The sequence below is a fragment of the Lissotriton vulgaris genome, chromosome 2_1 (genome assembly GCF_964263255.1).
Source record: "Lissotriton vulgaris chromosome 2_1, aLisVul1.2, whole genome shotgun sequence".
NCBI classification, from domain to species: Eukaryota; Metazoa; Chordata; class Amphibia; order Caudata; family Salamandridae; genus Lissotriton; species Lissotriton vulgaris.
Genome location: NC_141687.1, coordinates 1,967,460,893 through 1,967,486,295, shown reverse-complemented (window position 1 = coordinate 1,967,486,295; position 25,403 = coordinate 1,967,460,893). Strand labels below are relative to the sequence as shown.

General features: G+C 41.6%; 1 protein-coding gene across 1 annotated transcript in view; it reads left to right on the top strand.

Annotated features, from left to right (window-relative positions):
• Window positions 1–25,403, top strand: part of CIB1 (calcium and integrin binding 1) — a 123,085-nt gene that overhangs the window by 33,897 nt on the left and 63,785 nt on the right. The window contains exon 3 of the mRNA XM_086958160.1: window positions 21,827–21,932. Within this exon, the coding sequence (XP_086814286.1) occupies window positions 21,827–21,932 (106 nt within the window). The remainder of the gene's footprint in view (window positions 1–21,826; window positions 21,933–25,403) is intronic.

Below are 25,403 nucleotides of genomic sequence, written 5' to 3'. Positions count from 1 at the left end.
ATAAGGAGAGGGATTACAAAATGTGAAAAAGATGTGAAGCACAATACAAAAAACATACAAATGGTAAGAAAGGTAAAGCAAGGATGAAAGTAGGAAGACTTCTTCTCTTTCAAGGACAAAAGAGATTTAAACAACACATTCAAGGTTACAGCAAAACACACCAATTGGCTAGACTGGTATGAAGGCGTGAACCGACAAACTGTAGGCAAAAATAGAGAAGCACAAAATAAACAAGAAAAGTACTCCTAACAGGAGAAAACAGCAAGAATCTCCAAGAAAGAAAGCAAGAGGAAGGATGAGGAACAACACCTAATGGGAGTACGAACAGATGTGGAACAGAGGGCAAATCTCATAGTACTCCTAACAGGAGAAAACAGCAAGAATCTCCAACAAGCATTGGAAAAGCAATAGGTCTCGCATTAGAAAAGTTGGAGCTATTGGTCTTGTAAATGACAAATATTTTATTTATGTGTTGGTTTTTAAAATAGCTAAATTGATAGCTTTGTCATTTACAATGCCAATAGTTATAACTTTGGCGAATGTCAGTACTAAATATTTTTCAAGCATTTAGGTGGCAACACATGCCTGCTTTGGCAACAAAAAAAGTTAGGGTTTTGGGATTAACACAGAAAGATTAAAATACCAAAACATATCCCAAAGTGTTCAAAAAGCAATAAATAGCAGCCAGTTCATAAGCAAAGTATAATCCAATATCCTGCTTCGACAGAGAGTTCAGTTTGAAATTAGCAGCAAGGGAAGGTAGTGACAGGGCATATCCTATTCTGTACATAAATATTTTCATTAATGTATTCAGTCAGCAATTAGTTAAAAGACGTGTCATTAACATATGAACTTTAAAAATCATATCGCATTCTGTTTTATGAAAAGTTACATCACGAAACAACAAGTCTATTCCTGTTTGACCCTTCCAGTAAATGAGTAACTAACGTACCATATTGTGCCTGAAAAACTGCCTGCTACACTGTCACATTTATCACCAAAGGAGAGCTCCTAAGTATGACGTCAGCAAGCCTGGTCACCAGGCTATGGACAATCCTACTCCGGGTGACCTGCCATTTGACAGTGACAGCTCTTTTTGCAGTAGTTTTGCCGGCGATAGAATCCTCTCAGGGCTCTGATTACAGGAAATACGGGTCAGACGGCGAACTCTGAGCAGGCTGAAAGATGTTACTTGAAGCTAAGTTTAAACAGCCCAGAAGGGTACACAGTGCCACGAGAAATGCCTTACGCACGAACCATGAAACGGAGAAAGAGGAGCGCGCACCATATGGGAGAGAGGATGTGGCATAACATAAACATAAACATAAAGCTGATGTTGTGATAGACTTCGCCAGAGATTAAAAATCATATAGGACTTTTACACTTCATATGGTGCAGGAGAACTCTTCTGCTTGCAAATGAAGCTTGCACTATAGCTGTAGGCTCTGGATGAGAATAGCTATGACCGTGTCAATGCAGAAGCATTTTCTCTTGTGGAAAAAAAATATCCAAACAATGTCAAGCGTGTAACAGAATTACTCGAGATACAGTCATTCGTGTTCCTCAGGCTGGTTTCAGAGCGGCCTAATGCAGGAAATAACGGTGGGGCAGTGGGGCCGGGTTGAGGGGGAATTCGACTGACAACCACGAGGGAAAATTAAATAAATTATGCATTTCCCTTTGTTGTTGTCTGTCCCCCCTCCCCTCCCCCCCTGCTCTTACGTGCACGGGCCGCGGATGGGCTCCGGCCTCCACTCCACCGATGCAGGACGACTCGCTACACTTGGGACTCTGCATCTGCCTGATGGGGATGTCTTCGCCGTATGTGAGGAAGCGGGAGAGCAAAATCGCTGAGTCTGGAGCGGGTGTTATGCTTGTGTCACCTCACCTGCTCTGCAGCCATTTTTAAATGTATTTTCACTGAAACCTGCAAAGCAGGATATTGTTTCAGCAAATCAAAAAGCATTGACCCTGACTGGCAGGGGGGTGTCTCCTCACTCTTGGTGGCCACTGCCAGCTTTGCCTACTTGGGTCCAAACCATGGCATGGAAAATCGGTGACTGTCACCCATCCCTAGGTGGGACAGACACTGGGCCAAGGACATCCAGCAGCAGAGCAAGCTGGGGCTTTCTGTTAGAAACCCTGAGTTTCCTTGACTCAGAATGACGTGAGGGTTGTGAGGTGGGCGTGGTGGGACCACCACCTGTTTCTGGTGTACTCCCATACTGCCAAACTCTAAATGAGGCCTATAGCTGTTTTTAGGAAAAAGGAATTGAGTCATTTTTAATACACCTTTGTGTAAACCATGCCAATTGTAACATGCAAATTCAAATGAAACACTGTGCGTGAAGTGGAGTGAGCTGAATGGGGATCTTTACAGATGCCTTTAAACCTTGTCTGTAAGCTACCAGAGTATAGGCATTTACAGTTGCCAATATGGTGGTAAGTGTTAAGGGCAAAATGGGAATGGGTGGCTGCATTTTGCCCTCGGCTCCTACTGGGGCTAATGTTGAAGCAGGTGCAGTAGTGATAGATGTGGAGGGCTAGGCAAACAGTGAGTTGCGCTTTCATTTAATGCTAGTTTGGAGATGTTAAAACTTGTGCTATGGATGCAAATGAGGTTTCCATGTATTTAACATAATAATGCAGCTTTAGAAAAAAATTGTACTAATGCGTCAAAAAATGCGTAATACCACTTAACTGCGGGGGAATGCCCGTTAGCATCAATGAAACGTTGGTGTCAATTTCACACATTTAAATGAAGAAAGGAATGCAGACTCAGTGCGTCTGTGTGTTATTGCTCCTTTCCTTCTGAATTATGCGTAATATTTCATTTACCAGTTCTGGTAATCCAGTGCAGGAACAATAGAGAGGATGTAGCCTAATGGCAAGAGCGGTCAAACTCGAAGCTGGGGAGCCGGGTTCGAGTCTTGGCAGGGACGCTCAACATCCTGTGATTCGGGGCAACTCACTTAATCTCGTGTAAAGCGCTCTGATACTTTCTGGTTGAGTACGCGCTATATAAAACGTCCACAAAAATGAATAAAAATAGAGTTTCCTCAGATGCCCGACATACTGTGAATGCTCGCCTCTGCGGTTAGACATTCATTGGTACAAGAGTGCTTCAGTAGTCTGGGGGAAGGTGTAATGTTGCTGGCTAATTTCAATCGGTCCCCGGCTTCGAGCGGAGCAGGGAGAGCGGCCTTTGAAGTGCACTTCACACGGCCGGCCGTGAAACTGAAAGCACGGCTGGCCGGCCGTGATGCCAATTGTAACATGCAAATTCAAATGAAACACTGTGCGTGAAGTAGAGGGAGCTGAATGGGGATCTTAACAGATGCCATTAAACCTTGTCTGTAAGCTACCAGAGTATAGGCACTTACAGTTGCCAATATGGTGGTAAGTGTTAAGGCCAAAATGGGAATGGGTGGCTGCATTTTGCCCTCGGCTCCCACTGGGGCTAATGTTGAAGCAGGCGCAGTAGTGATAGAGGTGGAGGGCTAGGCAAACAGTGAGTTGCACTTTCATTTAAAGCTAGTTTGGAGATGTTAAAACTTGTGCTACGGATGCAAATGAGGTTTCCATGTATTTAACATAATAATGCAGCTTTAGAAACAAATTGTACTAATGCGTCAAAAAATGCGGTAATACCACTTAACTGCGGGGGAATGCCAGTTAGCATCAATGAAACGTTGGTGTCAATTTCACACATTTAAATGAAGAAAGGAATGCAGACTCAGTGCGTCTGTGTGTTATTGCTCCTTTCCTTCTGAATTATGCGTAATATTTCATTTACCAGTTCTGGTAATCCAGTGCAGGAACAATAGAGAGGATGTGGCCTAATGGCAAGAGCGGTCAAACTCGAAGCTGGGGAGCTGGGCTCGAGTCTTGGCAGGGAAGCTCAGCATCCTGTGATTCGGGGCAACTCACTTAATCTCGTGTAAAGCGCTCTGATACTTTCTGGTTGAGTGCGCGCTATATAAAACGTCCACAAAAATGAATAAAAATGGCGTTTCCTCAGATGCCCGACATACTGTGAATGCCCGCCTCTGCGGTTAGACAGGCATTGGTACAAGAGTGCTTCAGTAGTCTGGGGGAAGGTGTAATGTTGCTGGCTGCTTTCAATCGGTCCCCGGCTTGAGCGGAGCAGGGAGAGCGGCCTTTGAAGTGCACTTCACACGGCTGTGAAACTGAAAGCACGGCCGGCCGGCCGTGAAAGCCTTTGATGCCGCAGGGGGTGGAGCGGCACCAAGCTGGGCAACAGATGGCTGACAATTTGATGCTGTGCACGTGCATTTTAGGTCAATGCGCTTGCGCATTGACCTAAAAGCGCACGGGCACAGCACCAAATCGCCAGTTGGGTAAAGTCTGTTTAAGCGCCTATAGTCTCACTCTGCTCAATGCGCATGCACATTGAGAGGCGAGACCTAAAAAGGGAAACAAGAAGAAGAATGAGGAACAACACCCAACAGGAGTAGGAACCAATTTGAATCGGAGGGAAAGCCTCAATTGCCAGGAACAAACATGAATGAAACCTTTGTGCAAAGTGAAACCGGAACTGGCAGAGTTTTGAAGAAAAATAATCCAGAACTTTTGAAGAGAATCAATGGAAGAGGTACTGTGCACAGAACAAGGAAAACTCATGAGTGTAAAACAAATAAAGAAGAATGAAAATGCAGGTGACAAACATCAAGAAGAAATTGGGAAAAATTCTAAAATAGTTTGAACGGTTTAACCTGCGAAGAAAATGATGAGTGTCAATAACATTAAGCAGAAGAATATGAAAATCTCTTTGAAATATTTTTGGAAAGTCATGGCAGAACTACACATTAAGCATTTTTTTTTAAAGAGATTGAACTTATATCATTCACAACATAACTTAAATCAAGAGAAATTAAAAGCATTATAGAGCAAAACACACACACATCACATTCAGGATCTATGCACCACATCAGATAACTAAAGTGTTCCGAAGAAGCCTCTGGTGAGCGAACTCTCACCCGATGAGTGGGACTGTTGAAGGAAATCATGCATGCACATAAAAAAATTAAGGTGCAGTGGTAACGTGAGTAGAAGTTACATTAACTGTGTATCACAAAATCATGCATGAACAAGAATAAAAGAGTTAAGGTGCAGTGGTAACGTAAATAGAAATTAGATTAACCATGTTATCACACAGTAAATGTCCCAAAAACAATAAATTAAAATAAACAAGGTAGTCACCGTGTCAAGAATGGGCAGGATACTTGAAGAGGACTCAGCAACGTAAGCATCCAAAGCGACTCTTGTCATGATGTTTAAAAATGAGCAGGGAGAAAGCGTTAAAAATGACCAGCCACGAAATGAAACCGTTATGAACACCATAGCTTGGACTGAAGAAAGATGACAACGGTGACGAAGATATATAGCCTCTGCCATATAAGCACTTCCGGAGCGAGGAGAAAGTCATGGGTTGTGGTTCATTACCAACAGATAAAGTTCCCATAACGTTAGAAGAACTTGACAATGACGTTACAATGATGAGGAAGAAGAAAAGAAACGTGGTTGGCAGAATGGTTGGCAAAAGCACAGTGGAAAGCATTGCAGACTAGAAAACACAGTACATCAAGCGTAACATGGTGGCATGTTTTAAACGTATCGTCGGATGGCTCCAGGAACGTTGCTGTGTATAAGTGTCTAGAAGCAGTGGGGAATTGTGGAGACCCAGGACGTCACAGAGGATTCCACAGCAGCTCCGCACGAAGACAACAATAACGGTAAAATGCGCGAGCTGTTTTAAAAAAAAATTTAAACGCAGCAAAGCAGTTATGCAAACTTAAGTGCAGGAGAGCCACATTATTTAAAACAAAAAAAACAGATCTCACCTTGATAGTCCCTATGTGGTGAAAACTAAATGATAGGGAGATCATAATTGCAGGGATTCAAAACTTGCTACTTGCCTCTGGCACATCACACCTTGAAGGTCCCATCATGCCAAAAACAAATGATCAGGTCACTGTAGTAGAAGAGCTACGAAACTTGCGCCTTAAATGCATGCATGATGAATTGTGTGAAACCACACCTTTAGTCACACTCGGATGCAGGGAAGCGGCAGGGAGTCGATGAAGCAGCACCAGGAAGTGAAAGGCAGGCAGTGCGAGAATGCAGGAGTTAGTAGGCAGGCGGCAAATAGTAGATAGACAGCAAGCAGGGAGGCTGGAACGCTTGCTTCAACAAGGCATCCAAACGTAGCAGAACAGGCAGAAAAGCAGGGGAATCCATCACGGATTGTAGAAGAAGCACGCCAGCAGGCAACAAATTACTGGCACTTAAGGGATGTGGGCGTGGTGGGGCTCGCCGGCTGCCAGTATGCTTCTGAATTAGTAGGTAGAAGAAAAGGAAGTTCATTACCTTGAAGTTAGGTAAATCTTGAAAGTCCATTGAAGTAGCAGGCGGAAGTTCACCAAGATCGTCGCCAAAATTGTAGTAGGTATAGGTGTATGAATCGGGAAACAAACAAAGTAGTAGGTTTAGAAGTTGATTCCATGCATATGCCAAGGAAACTCCACCAGGAACAGCCTCTTTCTTGCTTAGCCCAATTCCCAACTGACTCCAAGAGTCCAGCATACCAACATTCCATTACATCACATGAATGTCTACATTCTACATGATAACTAGACTGGCTAAGCAGAAAAGCAAGACACTACAAATAGCTTAGTGGGTCACTGCCCCTTGTGCCCCCTAATGGCAACCGCTGCTGTCCGATGGATGGAGTTGTTACTGAAAACTCATGGTGCCGCCTGGCTGTGCTGGAGAGCTATTGCTGAAGAAAAAAATGCCACTTGGAGATATTCATAAGGTAATGAATCTACGAGTAGATTTTGTGACCACCAGACATATTTTCCAGAAGGTAAGTAACTTTTGATTTGGTTGGTGCGATGGTTGTTAGAGAGCTTTGTATTGGTACAATTTTATCATAGGTAATTGCTATTCAACTTTTAGTGGTTTCTTTGTGACTGTGAGACTTGCACCATGTTGATACAGTGTTAATGAATGGTCACCCATCAGATGTAACTGTCTGCTTTTCCTGATGAAAAACTCAAACCATTTGAAAGAACCTTCAGAGCTATCTAAATTCTTGAACATGTGCCTTTTGCCATCCATGGCGTTTGCTTCACATATTGGTCAGCGCTAATTCTATTAAAAAAAAAATATCAGTTTGCTAAGCTAATTTAATGCCAAGCCAGAATTATGGAGAAATTACTAGAAATAACGTTGTAAGAGGAGTGCAGTGTAGTTCCCCCAAAAATGTAAATGTTACTAATTGCTGCAAAAACGTTGAAGTCACACAGCATTGTTTTACCTTCAAACTTTTGTATGTGAGTGTGAATATCAACAATGTAGTAAAAACTCCAGCTTTAATTTATTTATATTTTATCACCATTTATCCTTTTAGGCGTGTCATTAGCCACGACCTTTTAGATTTTAGTAACATTGTATATAGAATTTACTTATAGGGCCATTCTGCAAGTCCCCCCCTCGCCCCCCTCCACTAGTATGTTGTTGTGCCACTTTCATTTTTCTTCTGCTCACTAGAGAATCGGGCAAGGGGCAATGAGTGTTCCCGCTATGGAATGGAATGAGTGGTGCAAAGATGACCTCTGATGTCCTCCGTATAGCTCATATTGTGGCAACAGTGTCTTCATCTGATTAACACTAGCTGGCTTTGGTTGTAAAGGAAGGGACAGATCCATAAGGTTGCTCTGGATGTCACTTTAGATGATTAAGCTTTATAAATAGGACATTTTCTTCCATGAGAATAGGTTGCTTTGAGGTGAAATATCAGATTGAACACTTGCCTTTCCCCCTGGATAATGCCCATGTAGACGCTGATATTCTTCAACAGTTCCTCAGGCCTTATTGTAGATGTAGGATGTTGCTTTGATGCACACATGCTCACAGACCACCTTGCAAATGGGTTGTGCTTCTTTCTGTGCCATTTTATTGTTGTATAAGATATGTTTCTTTTATTCAGGTGATGAAGCTGGTCCTCTAAATTAGTTTTTCCAGACGTGAATGATAGTTGCTTGTTTAAGCAATGTGAATGTCTTCATTGATTGTTACTGTTCTTAGGAGTGTTTTCGGGGATGGGCATGTAAGACTTTTGTTACATCCTGGTAAAAACCTTAGATATTACAACTTTTCCAGGGGCGGTGGTTTTCTACCCTGTCTAAAAAAACATTTTGAGGTAATGTTATTTCTTAGGAGATCCATTTAATTTGAAAGCATTTGTATTGATATGAGGGCCTTCCTGCAGTAAAGCAGAGAGCAGCTGTGGTGTCATGCTGAATGAAACCTGACTCGTGCATGAGAGAGGGGTGTTGGAATAAAATAAAAAATAAGCAGAATATGTAAGGCTAACTATCCTATCAAGCCCTCTGACCTCAATAATCCCTGGGGCATTACTAGTTTAAGGTATTACGCACCCCAGCGGTGTACTTTTACTTATCAGGAGGGGATCCCCAGTTCTAGCGCAATGGCCAACACCTGTGGAGCTCTCTTTGTGTCAGTGCTATACATGGTTGAGAGACAAACTCTGCAGTTACAGAACTAACAGGTGAGTTGTTGGAATCCTTATCTGTGACACAGTGTAGTATTTCCTTACTGATAAATTACTACGGGCTGAATAATTGATAGAGCGAATGAAGTGATTCAATGATCCCACATATTTAGGAAATGTGCCTTTGACAGGATGAGACGTTATAGCCTCATGTTTCCTTCACATAGGAAGATTCAGCCCTTCAAGAAACGAGGCTTGCAGCTAATAAGAATACTACCCCGCAGAAAGATTTTGACCCTCCTTCATAATTATTGATTCCCTGGTATAATTTTTTGATAGACAAATTTTAATTGATTTTACAAAGGAAATACACCAGCATTGCATCACAAATTCATGAGTCTTGGATCACATATAAGACTGCGCAACCCATTCCCTGGTATTTATTAGGAGGTTAGTAAAAGCTTCCTTAGTCTGCAGCATGCTTACTTCTAAAATGTAAGTATTTGAAATACCGTATTATTGAATGAATTTCACTCAGTCAGCATGGCTAAATGAAATATGCAAATTTTGTATGGCCTGTAGTTCGTACTAGATAAGTGTAAATGCAAGCATTTTCTGAATACTGAAAAGGTGCAGATTGTGTCCTTGAAACGTAATTAACATCGCAAATAAGTTAAATGAAGCTAGGAATTGCATACACCTTAATTTAGTGTTTTCCAAACTCTGGGTCACACCCCACTGATGGGTCATGAGTCTATTTTTGATGGGTCATAAAAGTCCATGCATTTAATAAGATGCCTTTAAATTCTTTATTTATATATGTCACATTTGCTGCACTTCAAGGACAGGTTAAATGTCCTGTTATGTCTTCTGACAACTTGCTGCTTATTTTTAGGTCGAGCATCAGCGCACACGCGTTGTCTGCAAGGCCTGCTGTAATCATTCTCACTGAGTGTAATCCTGCCTGCCATTAGCCATTGGTTCACTCCTGTGTCACTTCTATTTCCTGGCTCCTGATTGGTTGGTGCTCCCCATAGATCGCTTCCGTTTTTAGGCAAGGAGCACCGGCCAACTACAGCTTCCTTACACTGTAGGTCTTTATGTATTTTATTAGGGGCTACTTATTTATTAACACGGTGCCTCCTTCAGTGAGCTGCTACGTAATACCTTTTAATGTGCATACACAATCATTAACATGGCACTCGCTTCACGTAGCAGCCAGACAATTCCTTTAATGTGCATGGGTGCTGCGATTTATTTCAGCACGGCACCCGGTCTCATTAATGTTTCTCTTGTTCCCCCTTAAAAAAAAAGCAGCAATGACGCTGCTGATCACCTTCCTGCCGCTCCACACTTTCCGCTGCTGGCGATCACACTGTGCATGTTTTAAGAAGGAATTGAGGTGGGAGGGAGCCCCGCAGGACTGAGCTTTCGTCTCCAATGCCAGGCAATACCTTTACAGTGCACGGGTACCGCACTTTATTTCAGCATGGCGCCCTATTTCATTAATATTTCTCTTGTTCCACCGTAAAAAAGCAAAAGCAGCGCCGTCGGTCACACTGCTCCTTTTAAGAGGTAAGTGGGACAGCTTCTATCAGGACTGAGCTTCTATCCCCACTGCACCTGGTGTTGAAATGAACTCGCTAGTCCTTACCAAAAACTTACCAAAAACTTTTTCGAATATGAGGGCACCCTGTTTTGGCAACGCCATGGAACCAGCATGGGGAGCACATTTGCTCCGAGCCTGGCGGGATTGTACGCTCACCATCTAGAGTCCTCCAAGATTCTCCACCCCAACAACCCTTTCAGGGGGAGAATCCACACATGGCAACGCTATATTGATGACATTTTGGTCATTTGGGAGGGGGATGGCAATTCAATCACCGAGTTCATCCAATGGCTCAATGACCAGAACTCTTTCTTAAAATGTACCCACCAAATGTCCAACAGCTCAATGGTCTTTCTGGATCTCAATATCTATCATGAGGCAGGTCTGCTAAAAACTGAGACCCATTTTAAACCAACGGCGAGGAACTGCCTCCTCAGGTTTGACAGTTTCCATCCTCGTCACCTGAGGGAGAATTTACCATACGGGCAGTTCCTACGCCTACGTCGCAACTGTAGCGACTTAGCCAAGTACAAAACTCAGGCGAAGGACTTGAGCAGGAAACTGAGACAAAGAAAATATCCGAATCAAATCATCCAGAAGGCAATGAAAAGAGCCAGGAATAACAACCGTGAAGCTCTTTTGGAAGATAAGCCTCAGAAAGACGACCAACCGAGCAGAACAGTCTGTGTCACGACTTACAGTCCAGTTGCAAACCAAGTATCCAAACTAGTCAACAAGCATTGGCGCACACTGACAAGCGGCTCACTGAATCTGAAAAAAACGCTGTTTGCTCACAGACGTGGCAGGAATTTAAAGGACATGCTTGTCCACACACAAAGTGGAACAAACAAGGTTACAAGGAATACAGGGCCTTCAGCCTTGTGGCAACTGCAACAGCTGTCATCTTACCAAGAAAAGCCAGACACTCACCTTCACGAATGGTACCAGTTGGGAACAACGCACGTTTACCAACTGTAACAGTAAAAACGTTGTGTACCTAATCACATGCCCCTGTAAGAAGGAATATGTGGGAATGACGAGAAGGCAAGTCAAAATAAGGATCAATGAGCATAAAAGCAACATTAGATGCAAAAAATCAACTACGAAAATGGCAGCCCATTTCCTTGAATACCAACACTGTGTGAATGAGTTACACAGGACAGTGATTGAGCAGCTACCTACAGAGTCAGGGCTGTTTGAGAAAGAACAGCGGTGGGTGTTCCGCCTTGGTACTGACACCTCAGGGCTCAATGACTCTATCCCTTGGAGTCAGTTACGCTGAATGTTTTTGGTGACAGTGACAGCCCTCACTTTGCCCATAAGGTTGACAGTACAGACTCATTGTAACCTCTATGCAGTTTTTTTTCCTATTGACTATATGAAATGTATGAATACTGGGACAGCCCTCACCTCAATATGTAATTATACTGCTTGTACACAGGGCAAGATTCGAACTACGCTACCCTGAAAATGTTGCTAATGCACTCCTTCTGCAATAAGAAACCAAACAATAACGCGCAGGGTAAAAGCGTCATTATGAAACACGTGCGCGCTGTCAAACATAGGTGTTACCCTAATCATAACCTAATCCAATTTCCTTGGCCACTACTGAACTTGCCCCCTTAAATATGGGCTTTATGCGCAGGGTGACAGCGTCCTTTGAAATACTTATGCGCCGTAATATACAGGCAAATAGCCTTTTTCCCTCCATAGAATTTAAAGAGACTGAATGCCTTAACATACAACATGCGCTGGCGTCTGTTAGTTACGCATGCGCGCAGACTGCATTCAACCGGAAACCCACGTATTCGTGAGTCGTAGCACGCCGCATCCCGTAGAGGGGTGCGAAGGCCCCGATGATGAAGCATGACACCAAGGGGCCTGTTGGTGTGTGAGGGGCATTAAAACAACACTGTGTGCTCCCCATCACTTTAGGGATCACAACCACGTTCTGAGTGGATTCTAATCTATTTAAACATACTACTAAGGGAGACCGAATCCACTTGTCTCTCTCTCTCTCCCTCCTTTTGTTATATTTAAGTTGAAATGAACTCCTCACAGACGTCTCCTCCCCTCACAAAAGGAAACTACATGGCATGCTTTAATGTTGATGCTTTTCGCTGTCTTTTTGATGAGCATTTTGTTTTGCTGATTAATTTTCAGTTCTGTTCCCCTACATGCTGCCAGCAATGGTGTACTTTGGCTTGCCGTGAGCCGCTTTCTGTTACACACCTAGGCTATAGCTGCTACTATGACTATGATTGACTATCTTGTTTATCCTTCCAATGCAGATGTAAGTTTTTTAAAACTCTTCATATTGAAAAAAGGCCTGTAGTCATTAGCACACATTGTGACAGAACATCAAATACCTTTTCATTCTTCTGCAGCATTGTTGAAATCAGGAAGAACACATTACTCAAAATTAATAGCCTCCTCCCCCTGACTTCTTGGTGGTTCACATATCTCCCCCCGGAAAGGTTCGAAGGCCCCAAATTTTGGACCACTTTTTCAGGCAACCGTGGAGACATAAATCGGTATCTGTCACCATGCACCAGTCCATATTTTTGACCCAATGCACAATGTTCGGTGAGTTCGGAGCCTGATGTAAGTTTTTTAAATAAATATTTTCCTGCTGCCTCTCTCTCAAGTCATTTTAAAAGCTGCCTTTCAGTTTGCTAATGTCAGATGCTTCTAAAATATCCAACGTTTTCTATACTTTTAGAGATGGCTATCAGTTGCGCTCTACAATGAACACTGTCATTACATCTCGTCATAGAACACAGCTGCCATCTATCAAAGAAGTTTTTATGACTGCCCACTGAAGTGACTATGTTAAAAATTAAGTGCGAAAACAGGGTTCTCAGTTTGAGTTCTGAGGTCTGCCCATCTACTCAAGAGATGTGTCTGGTATAAAAAATGGTTAGGCTCTTAATAAAGTGCCTTGTGCATGTAGAAGTATTTCTATTTATCAGAAGACCATTAAAGTAACATGAGCGATTAAAGACTAAAGTGCGTCATAATAGCTGTTTTGTAGGTACCTACAATTGAAACTGAATAGAATAATCTCTTTACATTAACAACACATTAGGTTGTAACAAAGTATGTATTTCAAAACAATTTAAAAGTCTGCCTGCAGATATTTATTCTTCTTAACAGTATGGAAGGCTTTTTATGTAGTGGAAAAATCTTATAAGGGAAGCTGTGTAGAAAAAAGATCTGCACAGACTTGGAGAAATAAGTTAATAAGGTACTTTGAAAAACATTAGTAGCACATATACATGCATGTCAGTCAGGGAACCGTTTAGCTCTGTATGCATTGATTGGGAGAAACAATTAGGTTAACCCTATTTAAGGAAACTATGACAATTTCTTGCAACATATGAGGTTTGTAATTAAATATTTCGTATCCAGTATTAATAAATATTTATCACATATTCTGTACTTGCTTATATTTTCTTTCTGTGATGGTCCATCGTACAGCTAGTATACATATGCATATATAACATTGCAATGAAATAAATCTCGCAATTGTGAGTTTTTGAGCTATTCCCATTGTAAATGACAATGCCTTTTATTTATGTGTTTAAAAATCTTGCAATAATTAAAGGTATCTTCATTTACAATACCAATAGGATAAAGTTTCTAAAATGCAAGACCTACTGCATTGCAAATGCTTGTTTTTAAATCGGGCTTAGTGTTTACAAACTCCTCTTGCTCTGCAGTCGCAGAAAGAAAAATAAAGCAAATTACGTGACAATCTTGCTTGTGTACAGCGAGTGTGAAATTAATGTTGGTAGGACATCATTTTTTGTAACGCACAATAAAATGTAAATACTCGTAAATGAACTGTACACATTTAGCATTTAAGAAAGCAAAAATGAAACACATATTTCTGTAATTCTGAAGCGTGATGGAAATAAAGACTTTAATAAATAGAACCTAAACAAATCAAGACACATTACTTGGTGATGGGCAAATGATAAATATCAAATGCGAACACCAGAAATTATAATTTGTGTATAATATATTTTAATCAATAACAGCACCGCTACCCTTGTGTCTTGGATGCTTCCCTTCAAGAAAGGTATGTTTTCTGTAAGCAAAGGAAGAATTAATCCTTTTGTGTTGCAGACATGGTTCCATCATCAGGGTTTTTTGGGGGCTAGTTTGAAAGAGCAGAAAAAGGCTCTATGGAGGGGCAGCATAGATACAGGGGAGGGAAACTGAGGGTGCGCTAAAGCATCGACAGTTGTTTAATATTCTGGACTCAAAAATGTTAAGGGGTCCTCATAATACTACGGGAAATTATCTACTGTTGCTTTTACTGGCTTTATATCCTAGTTAAATATTCCTTTTTTGTGCCTCTTTAATGTGTTGGGTAGTGTGTGCCTTTTTTTACGCTTTCTATGCCACTGTGTTGGTAACTCTGTGTGAGTGACCTGCAGCTAACCTTCTATGCTGTACTTTGTAGAGGGAATATATACTAAAAGCTTGTGGAATTAATGCGAGAACCATTTCTGCAGAGCTACAGGCTTTAGTGGCAATTTAGAATCGATGGGTAATGGATAGGATTTGGAGGTGAAGTCTGGGACCTCGTAATCAGCCAATGCTATTATGTTTGTATTGGTGTATTTTTTTTTTTTTACCAGTCATGACACTGACTGGAAGTGATGAACTTTTGAACTGTATAAAGCCTATCTAATATGGTATGGGAGTCTAGCTTATTGGCAAACCAATTTTGAATTTAAGGTGAAAATTGGAGGAAATGCAAGGTAGCCACTTCACAAGTAGTGAGGAAGCTGTGTGTTTAAGGGATTCAGCACAGTTCTAGAGGAGATATAATTCTTCATGCATGCTAGTGCTCTCAAGCGTGGTTGGCAGGAAATCCTTGAAAACGTTTGAGTGGTGCAGGCTGCATTGGACAGCAAATGAATTGGCTAGTAGAAAGGTGAATTTGGTGAAGTGGGTTCGGCATAAATTGCATTCCATTTATCATTTTGTATAACAAAAATGCAAAATTGTTATTCTTTTAATCGGTTGCAGGTAAAAAAAATCTTTTTTTTTTAATTTAAAAAATCACTAAAAATAGGAAAACATCACTCTGTATAATTTCCGCCATCTACATCCAACCACCCATCCACCCACCCACACACTCACACACACACACAGCATATTTTGTGAACTTTGTCTCCTTTCATTAGAAAGGACATTTTCATGGTGTTTTCCTTATGATTTTTTGACATTCATGGAAATCAACCAGTGCAGTTTCATCCACTTCTAGGAACATTTAAAAGATTTTGTTCTATTATATGAGAAAAATGCATCTTAAGTCTTGGTTTAGCATGATGTAGTTTGTAAAATGTGTATTTGCTGTTTTTGGTGTATTGTATTGTCATTTGCATTTATATAGCGCTTACTACCCCTGACGAGGCGTCGAAGCGCTTTTTCGGCGGGTAGCACGCTACTCCGGGACCCATAGAGGATTAGTGTTGAATTTGTATAGTGAAACATGCAAGTACAACTTAAGTGGTGGATAGGTTAGCCAGTTATTTGGATTTGGAATGATAGCAGAAGGATCGAAGAGGACAAAGGTTTGTATTTAGTTATCGCTTGTTGACGCACGCTATTCAGGAAGCCTCTAAAGGATTAGTGGTGAATTAATATGGTGAAATATGAGTTGATTTCAGTGGTGGATATTAGTCTGTTACTTGGAGTGAGAAGGATAGCGGAGGGATAAAAGGGGAAGAAATATTTGCATTCATATAGCACTTGTTACCCCTGATGGGTGTTGAAGCGCTTTTCTGGCGAGTAGCATGCCACTCCGAAACCCATAAAGGATTAGTGTTGAAAATTAGTATAGTATCAATATGAAGTAATTTGAGTAGTAGATATCTTATTCAGTTATGTGGGCAGTATATTAGTATAGTTGAATATGGAATTTGAGAAGTGAACATGTTAGTCTGTTAATTTTGAATGCAAAGGATAGTGGAGGGATAAAAAGTGAAGGATTTTTTAAATTTATTTTTTAGGTCTTAGCAGTAGGAAGAGGCTTTTGGATGAGTAAAAAGGAGTTTTGGAGGTGAGGAGTCAGAGGGGAGAGATTAGAAAGGTTTGTTTTAGGGGATCGGTGTAGTAAAAAGAGGTGTCATATGATGAAAGGAGGGGTAGAGCAGGAGGGAGTCTAGAAGGGGTTATTTTGGCGATCATAGTAGCGTTATGGGGTTTGGGATAAATGAGAGAGTGGATGTAGAGGATGAGAGATAGGGTGCAAAGACAGTAATCACAGAAAGGGAAAATCGTTTTTTAAACAACTTTTGTTTTGGGAAGAGACAGCACTAGTCTGTCTCCTTACCACTTCCTGGACTCTGCTCACTTTAATCTGGGGCACAGTTAGGCTTCAATTCACGAGATGGAGGAGAATGATTTGGGGTGCACCCAGCAAGGCCTTAGGGGGCCTGGCCAGGTGTGAGAGGAGGGCTCAGACTGGCCTGGTAGCTGAATAACCAATGGTCCGCTGGCCTGGGGGTGGGGGCTGGGGAGCTGCTTCTCTTGTTCAGAATCTCCTAGGAGACAGACAGGCTCAATCCACACTTTGGACTTCTGCAGGTAAAGGCTTCACTAACTCGAAATCTAACAATTCTATTTGAATAAAACTTTACTCCCCCTGCTGGCCAAAAAACAAAGTGCACAGGCCCCAGTAAATACAGGTTAAACAGCTCACAGAAGCACCCTCTGATGTAGAATATCCCTGTTGCTGGCGGGAGGGAGTGGGGGCTGGCCTCACTGGCTTGTGAACACAAAATGGTGGCTGGGGTGCACTGTTTTAACACACAGGTCTTAGCACAGAGCAGAGGAGAAATTTGGAGGGAAAACAGATTTGTCACCAAGGAATGAGAGGGACAATCTACAGAGGTTGGACTGCAAATCCCACGGTTCAACACGTTTAATGCAAGCAATCACGGGCAGGGAAAACCATAAGTTTAAAACACAAAACAGGTGATAAAATATGCAATCACAGGCAGGTAAAAACTGCAATTTTAAACTACAACAACCTCATGCAAAGACAGTAATCACAGAAAGGGAAAATCGTTTTTTAAACAACTTTTGTTTCGAGAAGAGACAGCACTAGTCTGTCTCCTTACCACTTCCTGGACTCTGCTCACTGCAATCTGGGGCACAGGTAGGCTGTAATTCACAATATGGAGGGGAATGATATCGGGTGCACCCAGCAAGGCCTAATCTCATGAGTGTCTTATGGGAGAGCAGTAACTTTTTTAGTTACATGAATTACAATCCTCCAAGAACAGGAATTACAGTACAAAGTATACCAGTAGTTCAAAAGTATATATGTGCCTCTTTTTGTACACCCCTATCAAGAATGAGAATCCTTGTTTAACACTGTCCAAATGAATTTTACTTAAATCCTCCAAACGAAGGACATAGAACACTCCCACTTCTAAGTCTTCTGTGCAGCCCTGCTAATTCATGACATTGTTTCATAAGAACAACGCATGATAGAGGAACAAAAGAAAGAATTTGATTTCCATTTTTGCAAACTTTGTTACCTAACACACTAGAAAACATGTTAATATCAACTTCATGATTGTAGTTGGTTGTAGCCATTTAAAATGTTTAGAACGGAGCATATTGTTCTTGTGTGCTGTGAAACTACTACATGTTGAAATTCACATATAAACACATTCTGTGGGTAGGGTACAGTAATAAATGCATCTGTCTTTGTAAATTTCACGGCTAGTTCTTGAAACAAAATATTGTCTTTTAGGTGAGTCCATATGTTACATGCGTTCGTCCATGCACAATACTACCATCATAATGTTGTATTCTGCCTTCCAGTTGTGTTTCTGTGCTTTATTGTCACCTCTTCCTGGTCATGATACCTGTATAGCTGATATGTGCACATATATTACTATTTCTTTTATTATGTGTTTTATTTACCGACTTTACCAAGCTTTTAACATCTGCATTAAGGAGGCAGTAAACTGCATTTGAACTGACTGTTAAAACCTATTTCTCACACCACGTGGCTGGAGAGAGCAGTGACTTAGCTAGACCAATGCTGTTCGTCCATACTGATGTCAAATTTAGATCAATCTCTCACCATCTTGCTTGCTCTCACTTTCTTCTTCAGCATCTTTCCCTCTACCATGGCAGAATCTGTCACCCTGATAAGACGGGGTGCTCTTCGTGTAGAGGTGTGGGAAATAAAACCTATTGTTAATAATAAAAATGAAGTAACACAGATTCACTCAGTAAAGAGGAACCATTTGTAAATTCAGACATTAGGCTTACCGTCGCCACTACGCCCTGGCTACAATTATTTTTCACCTTTGGTAATAGAGATTCATGCCTCACCGGGCATCAGAGCTCTGTGTAGTGTGGGGTAATCCTAACGGGTCGATACCCTGCTTCCGAAATAAACGCATTCACCAGGCAGCATATTGCCTAGTGTTTCATGAGGGAGGGTAGTGTGCATCACCGGAAGAAGCTAACCACTAATATATAATTGTGTGATTTACATTTGCATGACTGTGATGACCGAATATAAAAATAAGATGCTGAAGAAATTGGTCAGTCGTTAGAGCAAGAGGTTCTCGTATAAACCATCCTTCATGTGCTGCATTTAGGGCCACTAACTATTTGGGCGTCCAGGGAGTAACCACGACTAGGAAGGCATGAATGTGTTTTTCTGTTAATTTGGAACTGAAGTCATCTCTAGCAGAAACGCTAGAAGAGGCTATTGGAGGATATTGGTCAGAACGAGGCCACAGGGCCGGTGTGCTCGAAGTAAGCTGCACATATAGTTTGCTAGTTTTCAGCTTATTACTGCTTTTCTTTTTAAGTACCGCATAACTGACTGTGTCATACAAAATTGCACTCTTTCATACTGAGTCTGGTATAACTAATTGGCGACAGCTTAATTGCAGTGTATACTGTGACTCATGATGGATAGATGCAGTCCACCTGCCAGAAAAAGAGGAAGAAAATTTTTTTTTAGTGTTCTTTGTTGAGGGCGTAAACATCATTAAGTGGAAACAATTGAATGGAGGCATATTCCGGATAGCAAATGTTCTCAGTATCCTATGAAACGTTTTCAACGCTTTGCGGCAATCCGACATGCGACTATCAATACCTGCTACTCCCCAGTGCTGTGCTGTATAGATACCAAACTGTGCTGAGGTGTTGAGGGGTGCGGGTGCCATTGTTGCGTTAAACTCTGCCAAACAGCATGCTACTACGCATTCAACATTAGGGTATGCTCTACATGAGCCAGTTTCCACAGGCAGTGTTGCAGTGTTAAATGATCTATAATACAAAAAGTCAGATATTCGGTTACTCTAACTGTCTGCTCCCAGACACCGTTCTGCAGAAATAACTTTAAAACATACTACAAGTTGATGTGCTACTTTCTGATCTCTGGACAGTGGACACTCTAAGAAACAGGCCTAGGCTGGTTGTTTCTGGTAATGTAGTTACAGTGCAGTTGTCAGTGACCTTATGAAAAGGTACCAATTCAGCCTTAGCCTGGAGTCCTCGTAACTGTCACCTGCCCAGTTGGATTTACGTAGGCTCCTGTGTGACACTATTGAAAAAGGGGTAGGTTCTCATGTGTGAATGAAGTGTCCCATGGGTCTTCTCTTAGTACACAGCCTCAAATTGTAACTACCAATATATAAAGTACTTACCCGGTACAATGCATTGGTTGGATGCGATCACATTATCTACAGTAATTTATTTTTGATAAAATCCAGCACTTGTTTTTATCATTTACAGATGGATTCATAAATTATCACTAATACCAGTTTACATTATTTTACACATTTAGCGAAGGACAGGATTGTGCACAGTTTTTTTAATTGTGTGTTACTAACTTTGTGTGTCTTCCTTTGGTTACTTGCTGTATGCTTAGTCTTTGGTATGTTATTTTCTCCTTTCGATAGAAACTAAATTTGTCTCATTCTCTCTTTCAGACTGATCTTGAAAAATATTTTTGGCCTTTACTTCAGTCTTCTCTTTCACTTCATTAGTTCCATCACGGTCTTCCTTATAATCTCCATTTCCATATTCTATGATCCAGTATGAATCGATCCATGTACTTGCGGTATCTCTAACACCTCCTCCACCACACAGTATTATCCCTTGAATGTTACTCTTTTTTTGCCCCAATATGTATTTTGCATATTGTTTGAAATTAAGATTTCCATATTTTCACATTATCTTTTATTATGCATACTTTTTGATGGCATGTCATCTTCTATTTACGTTTAGCTGTCCTTCACTTTGACTCCTTAACTTCACTTATGTCTCTTTCCCACTTGCCTTTTGACCTCAGTTCCATCCAAGAGGTATCTTTATTCCATTTACTGTTTGCCACGGGCATACATCGAATCCACACAAAATACCCATAAGCGAACAGAAAGGTTGTTTTACACACACAAGGTTCTTTACAAATGTTATGATTCCCTCAGGCATAACGCTTCTAGAATACAGCTCACAACCTTCAGAAACTTTCTCCATGGCCTGCTGCGTGATCTCTGCTCCTCGGGTGTATTAAAATATTTCACTCACTTTCATACACAATCAGACATTATCCTTACACATGGGTTTCGGGTTACCTCGCCTCTCTCTTCCCCTAATTATCTAATTCCTAATCATGTAACCCTTCTTCAAAAAGCAATCTAAGTTTAAGCTAAAAAGAGGACAGTTTGACTTTTAGTCTTCTTTTTTCAACCATCTTAAGCTAATAACAGTCACCGACCATCTTGATTGCCGCCACTTCCATTTCACCTCCTCCTTTTAGACAACCATGTTGCTTTCTAGCTCACTGTCATTTTGTATTGTTCCTACCAAATTTGGACCCTGGATGCAGCCGTTTAGAGCTGGCCTTCAGCACTGTGTGCAGACGTTTCTAACTTCTACCAAGCAGTAAGAGGAGCGAAGCTGCAGATGGAAGGTGGCAGTTCTGAAGCAGACACAAATGTGAGGACCAGTAGAGGGAAGCCATAATACGGTAGAATATTGTCATCTCCATGGCCCCGGGTGACAGATAGTTTGTCCACCCCTGGTAGTCTCCCCCAACATAGCTAATTTGTACTCCCACACAATATAACATCTTTCCTCCCCAACAAAGTAGCTCCTCACAATAAAATAGCCTTAACCACAGATTGTGTGACAGATGCTTTATCTGTTCCTAATGGGGTAAAAGCAGCGGCATGATTGCTGCACCTTCTGACACAAAATGGCAGTCATGTCCGACAGCTAATTTTGTAGGTATTTTTTCATCCCCAGGACTTAAAGCATCACAGTCACTTCTTGAGGAGTAACACATATGTTTTTATAGTTTGTATGCAGATGGTAATTTGATGCTGTTATTGGTGATTGGAGAAAGTAATTTGGCAGTAGCGATGTCTCCAAAACAAACTTGAGCAGAAAACTATTCTAAAATGAAACTGCAGTTTCATAGCAGCATGAGTAAGCTGAATTATATTTCAAGAAAGCAGCTTGAGCATTTGCAGGTAGGTTAGTGACATTATACATCCATCTATACTGCTACATACTTTGTTAGGTATCAGTTATCTGTTGAGCGCTGCATTTGTTTGAACAAAGGTTATGCACATAACTTTTTAATTGAATTGAATTTACTGATTATTTTCTTTAAGTGCTTATAAAAGATTTGCTGAACTCATGCCCAAAGACCAAAGGAATGCAGATGTTCTCTCTGTGAGGCTTACGCAAGAAAAGATCCTCACTTTACCAGAACTTAAGGTGAGCTTTTCATCTTTTTTGTGTTTTGTTTGTTTTCCTGTCATGTCTGCATTTATTTAGTTGCTTGTAATAGTGTTGCATGCCTGTAGGTGGTGCGACTGTGCCTTACACATGTAGATTGGCTAAGATGGTATTTGATGGTATGATTTGTATGTAGATCTGTTTATAGTAAGTATAGTAAGTACTGCTCTTGAGTATTGATAGCTGGCCAAGTACAGAGCTCACAGTGGTACTGTACTTTCAATTCAATTCAATTCAAAGAAAACTTTATTCGGATTGTAACAAATCCATAAAAGTCACATAGGCATAAAAATACATCTCTAAAAATAGTTATACACAATTAACATGGGATAATTAAAAAGAAAGCAGCAATGGTCATGTAAACAATTAAAATAATGTTAATAAAGTGCATTCCAATGTACATGGTAAATAACCAAAGTGCTGTTGCATAGGGGACAATCTTTTTGAGTGCTAGCATTTCAGGGAGATTCCATAGATTTTCGTGCATGGAATATGACTTTCAAAAACGAAGAGGCACGAAAAATCAGGTCTGCATTATCTAAGTTTAAAAACATAAGATATGATTGATTTAGGGAGACTGGCCTTTGTTTTTTAAAATATGGAGCTAAAAACCATTTGATGTACTTCATGAAGAATTTACAGTGGAAAAAGAAATGCAGTTCATTTTGTCTGCTCTGGCCATCACAGGGGCAGGGGCTTGGCTCGTGTCCAGAGTTCAATGTGCTGTAGCCCATGGGAAAGCAGAGTGAATATTTTGCGGATCCAGCTCTTAGGCGAAATAACAGCGACCTCTCCCAGTTGGTCAGAGGGAGTCTGAGGTATAAAGGTAGTCGTGGAGGAGATAGATCATTATTTATATTGGTCACATACGTTTTTACAGTTTGTTTTTGTAGTTCTATGTCCAACCTCTTTTCCCTAAAGAGGGCATAAAGTTCGATTTGTGTGTCCTTCTTATCCGATTTCTTAATCTGGGCAGGGTCGTTGAAAAGATTAATTTTCCCAATACTGTCCAGGCTTTCCTTTGTGGCCCGAAGCCACGGGATACTCATGCCTTTGTCACAGTTCAGGCATTCGGACACAATGTCCTGTGTTAAAGTGGCACGTTCATTGGTCCAGATCGATAGCCAAAATATTGCAGGTCGCGTGGCGATGAAGTCGGTTATGTAGGGCAGATTGAGCTCGGCGTGACAGATGTATCCAGAAGAGGCAATCGGAGCTCCTAAAACTTTTCTACACAACCGATTTTCTTCTATCTGCAGGCTAGATGGATTCGCTATCCCCCAAATTTCTGCTCCATAGGTTGCAACCGGGACACATTGCAATTTATAAATTTTCATAATTGCCCCGGTTGTTTCAGACCTTGTTGGTCGTGGCAAGGCTAAGATGGAATTTATGGCCTTTGAGAACTTGCCTGTGGCGTGGGCGAGATGCCCACTCCACAGGCCGCTCGCAGCAAAGACCATGCCTAAATATGGAAATGATTTGGTGGAGTATAGTTTCTCTGATCCAATTGAGATGGAGTTCAATTGTTTAGCCCCTGGCCCACAGGTCATAACAAATGATTTTTTAAAGTTCACCTTTAGGTCCAGTTTCTCCATAAAAAGGGAAAAGCTCTTGACCAGGGCACGGAGAGCATTCGGTGTTAAGCCCATGATCACCGCATCATCGGCGTAGAGGAGTGCGGGTAGCAAGTTCCCTTGGATTTTCGGGACATCCGTTGTCGTCTCTTTCAGGGAGTCACTCAGGCCATTTATGTAGATAATAAATAACAGGGGTGCTAAAACGCACCCCTGTCTGACGCCTCTTTCTACCTTTATTGCCCCCGAAATTTCCCCCTCCATTCCAATCCGTACCCGGGCTTTGGTGTCCGCATGTAAATGGGCTAAAAAGTATACCAGAGGTTCGTCAAGCCCATAGGAAAGAAGTGTCGCCCACAATTTCGATCTATTCACAAGGTCGAATGCGGACGACAAGTCCATAAAGGCTAGGTAAATGGGAGCAGCCTTGGCTATGGTGTATTTGCCTATTATAAGATTGAGATTCAGGCATTGTTCTGTTGTCCCGACCCTGCTTCTGAAACCCATCTGACATCTATCTAGCACCCCTATTTCTTCTGATGCCCAGTCATTCACTCTGTTGTATAGCACCCGGCCCAAGATTTTCAGGGTGTTGTCTAAGAGTGAAATGGGCCTATAGTTAGCAGGGTCAGATCTTTCACCCTTTTTGTAAATGGGCACTATTGTGCTTGTGGACCAGGTAACAGGGATGGTACCCAGCGGTACGTTGTTGAAAACATTAGTCAGGATTGGCCCCCAAAATTCTGGTCTATGTTTGATTAAATCAATTGGGAAGCCATCTGGGCCGGGTGCCTTGTTCCCCAGGCTTTGATTGATGGCCAGTAGGACCTCCCCCAGAGTTATGTCTAGTGGACTCAGTTTATCAAAATTTAGGTTTTCTACTGGAGTAGCGGGATTAGCGTATATGTTGGAAAAGTGCTGCTCCCAGTTCTGACTTGAGATGGTGCAGCTAAGTGGTGACAGTTGTTTCCCCATGTCCCGCATCTTTCTTACCGCGGGCCAAAAGGTTGCGCTGTTTCCCATGGTAGCAGAGACTGATAGTTCTTTCCACTGGTCCTCTACCATTGCAGCCTTCCTTATCCCTATAGCTGTTTTATAGGCGTGCCTGGCGGTACGTACATCAACAAGGTCTCTCGGTTTGGAATTTAATGCCTTGCGAAGTGCCTTGTTAGCAGCTGAGCAGCAACTGTCGAACCATCTGGGTTCGTCGTCATTTTTCCTGTAAGGGACTGTTAGGAGGGTTTTAATGACATGGCATAAGTTTTCAAAATCTTTAATTATCCTCTGATGGTTCCCATCCATAAGTAGGCAAGAAGCGACTGTTGGTTGGTGGGTGTTTGTGATTATGTCCATAATGGGTTCACAGTTCACCCCTTTCCATTTTAGCCTAAGGTTATCTGTTGATGTCGTGATATCTCTTGCTCCCAGAATACGCGGAGGTTTTTGGGTCGGGCCCATTTTTAGTCTGAATTCGAGTGCATTGTGGTCGCCAAAGGCTGTTTCTACTACTCCAGCTTGGATGACTTTGTCTAGTAGTTCCACAGAGGTGAAGATGTAGTCTACTGTGCTGGAAAAATCTCTCCCTCTGAAGGTTGGAATGTAAGCAGTATCGCTGTTTGTGAATGAATCCATTATATTTGATAGGGTATGAATATTTATGAAATTTTCCAGTTCGTTCCCACGTTTAGAGGCCCTATCTTGTTGGTTTGTGCCTGCTTTAGTTCTTGATAATTTAGCATTAAAGTCTCCAGCTAGGATGATCCCGTTGCTTGCACAGTTCTTACTTGATTCAGTTATCCTTGTTATGGCCTCGAATAGCTCTATATAATTTTTATTGGGGATCGAGTGGAAATCGTTGTTATAGAAATTGATC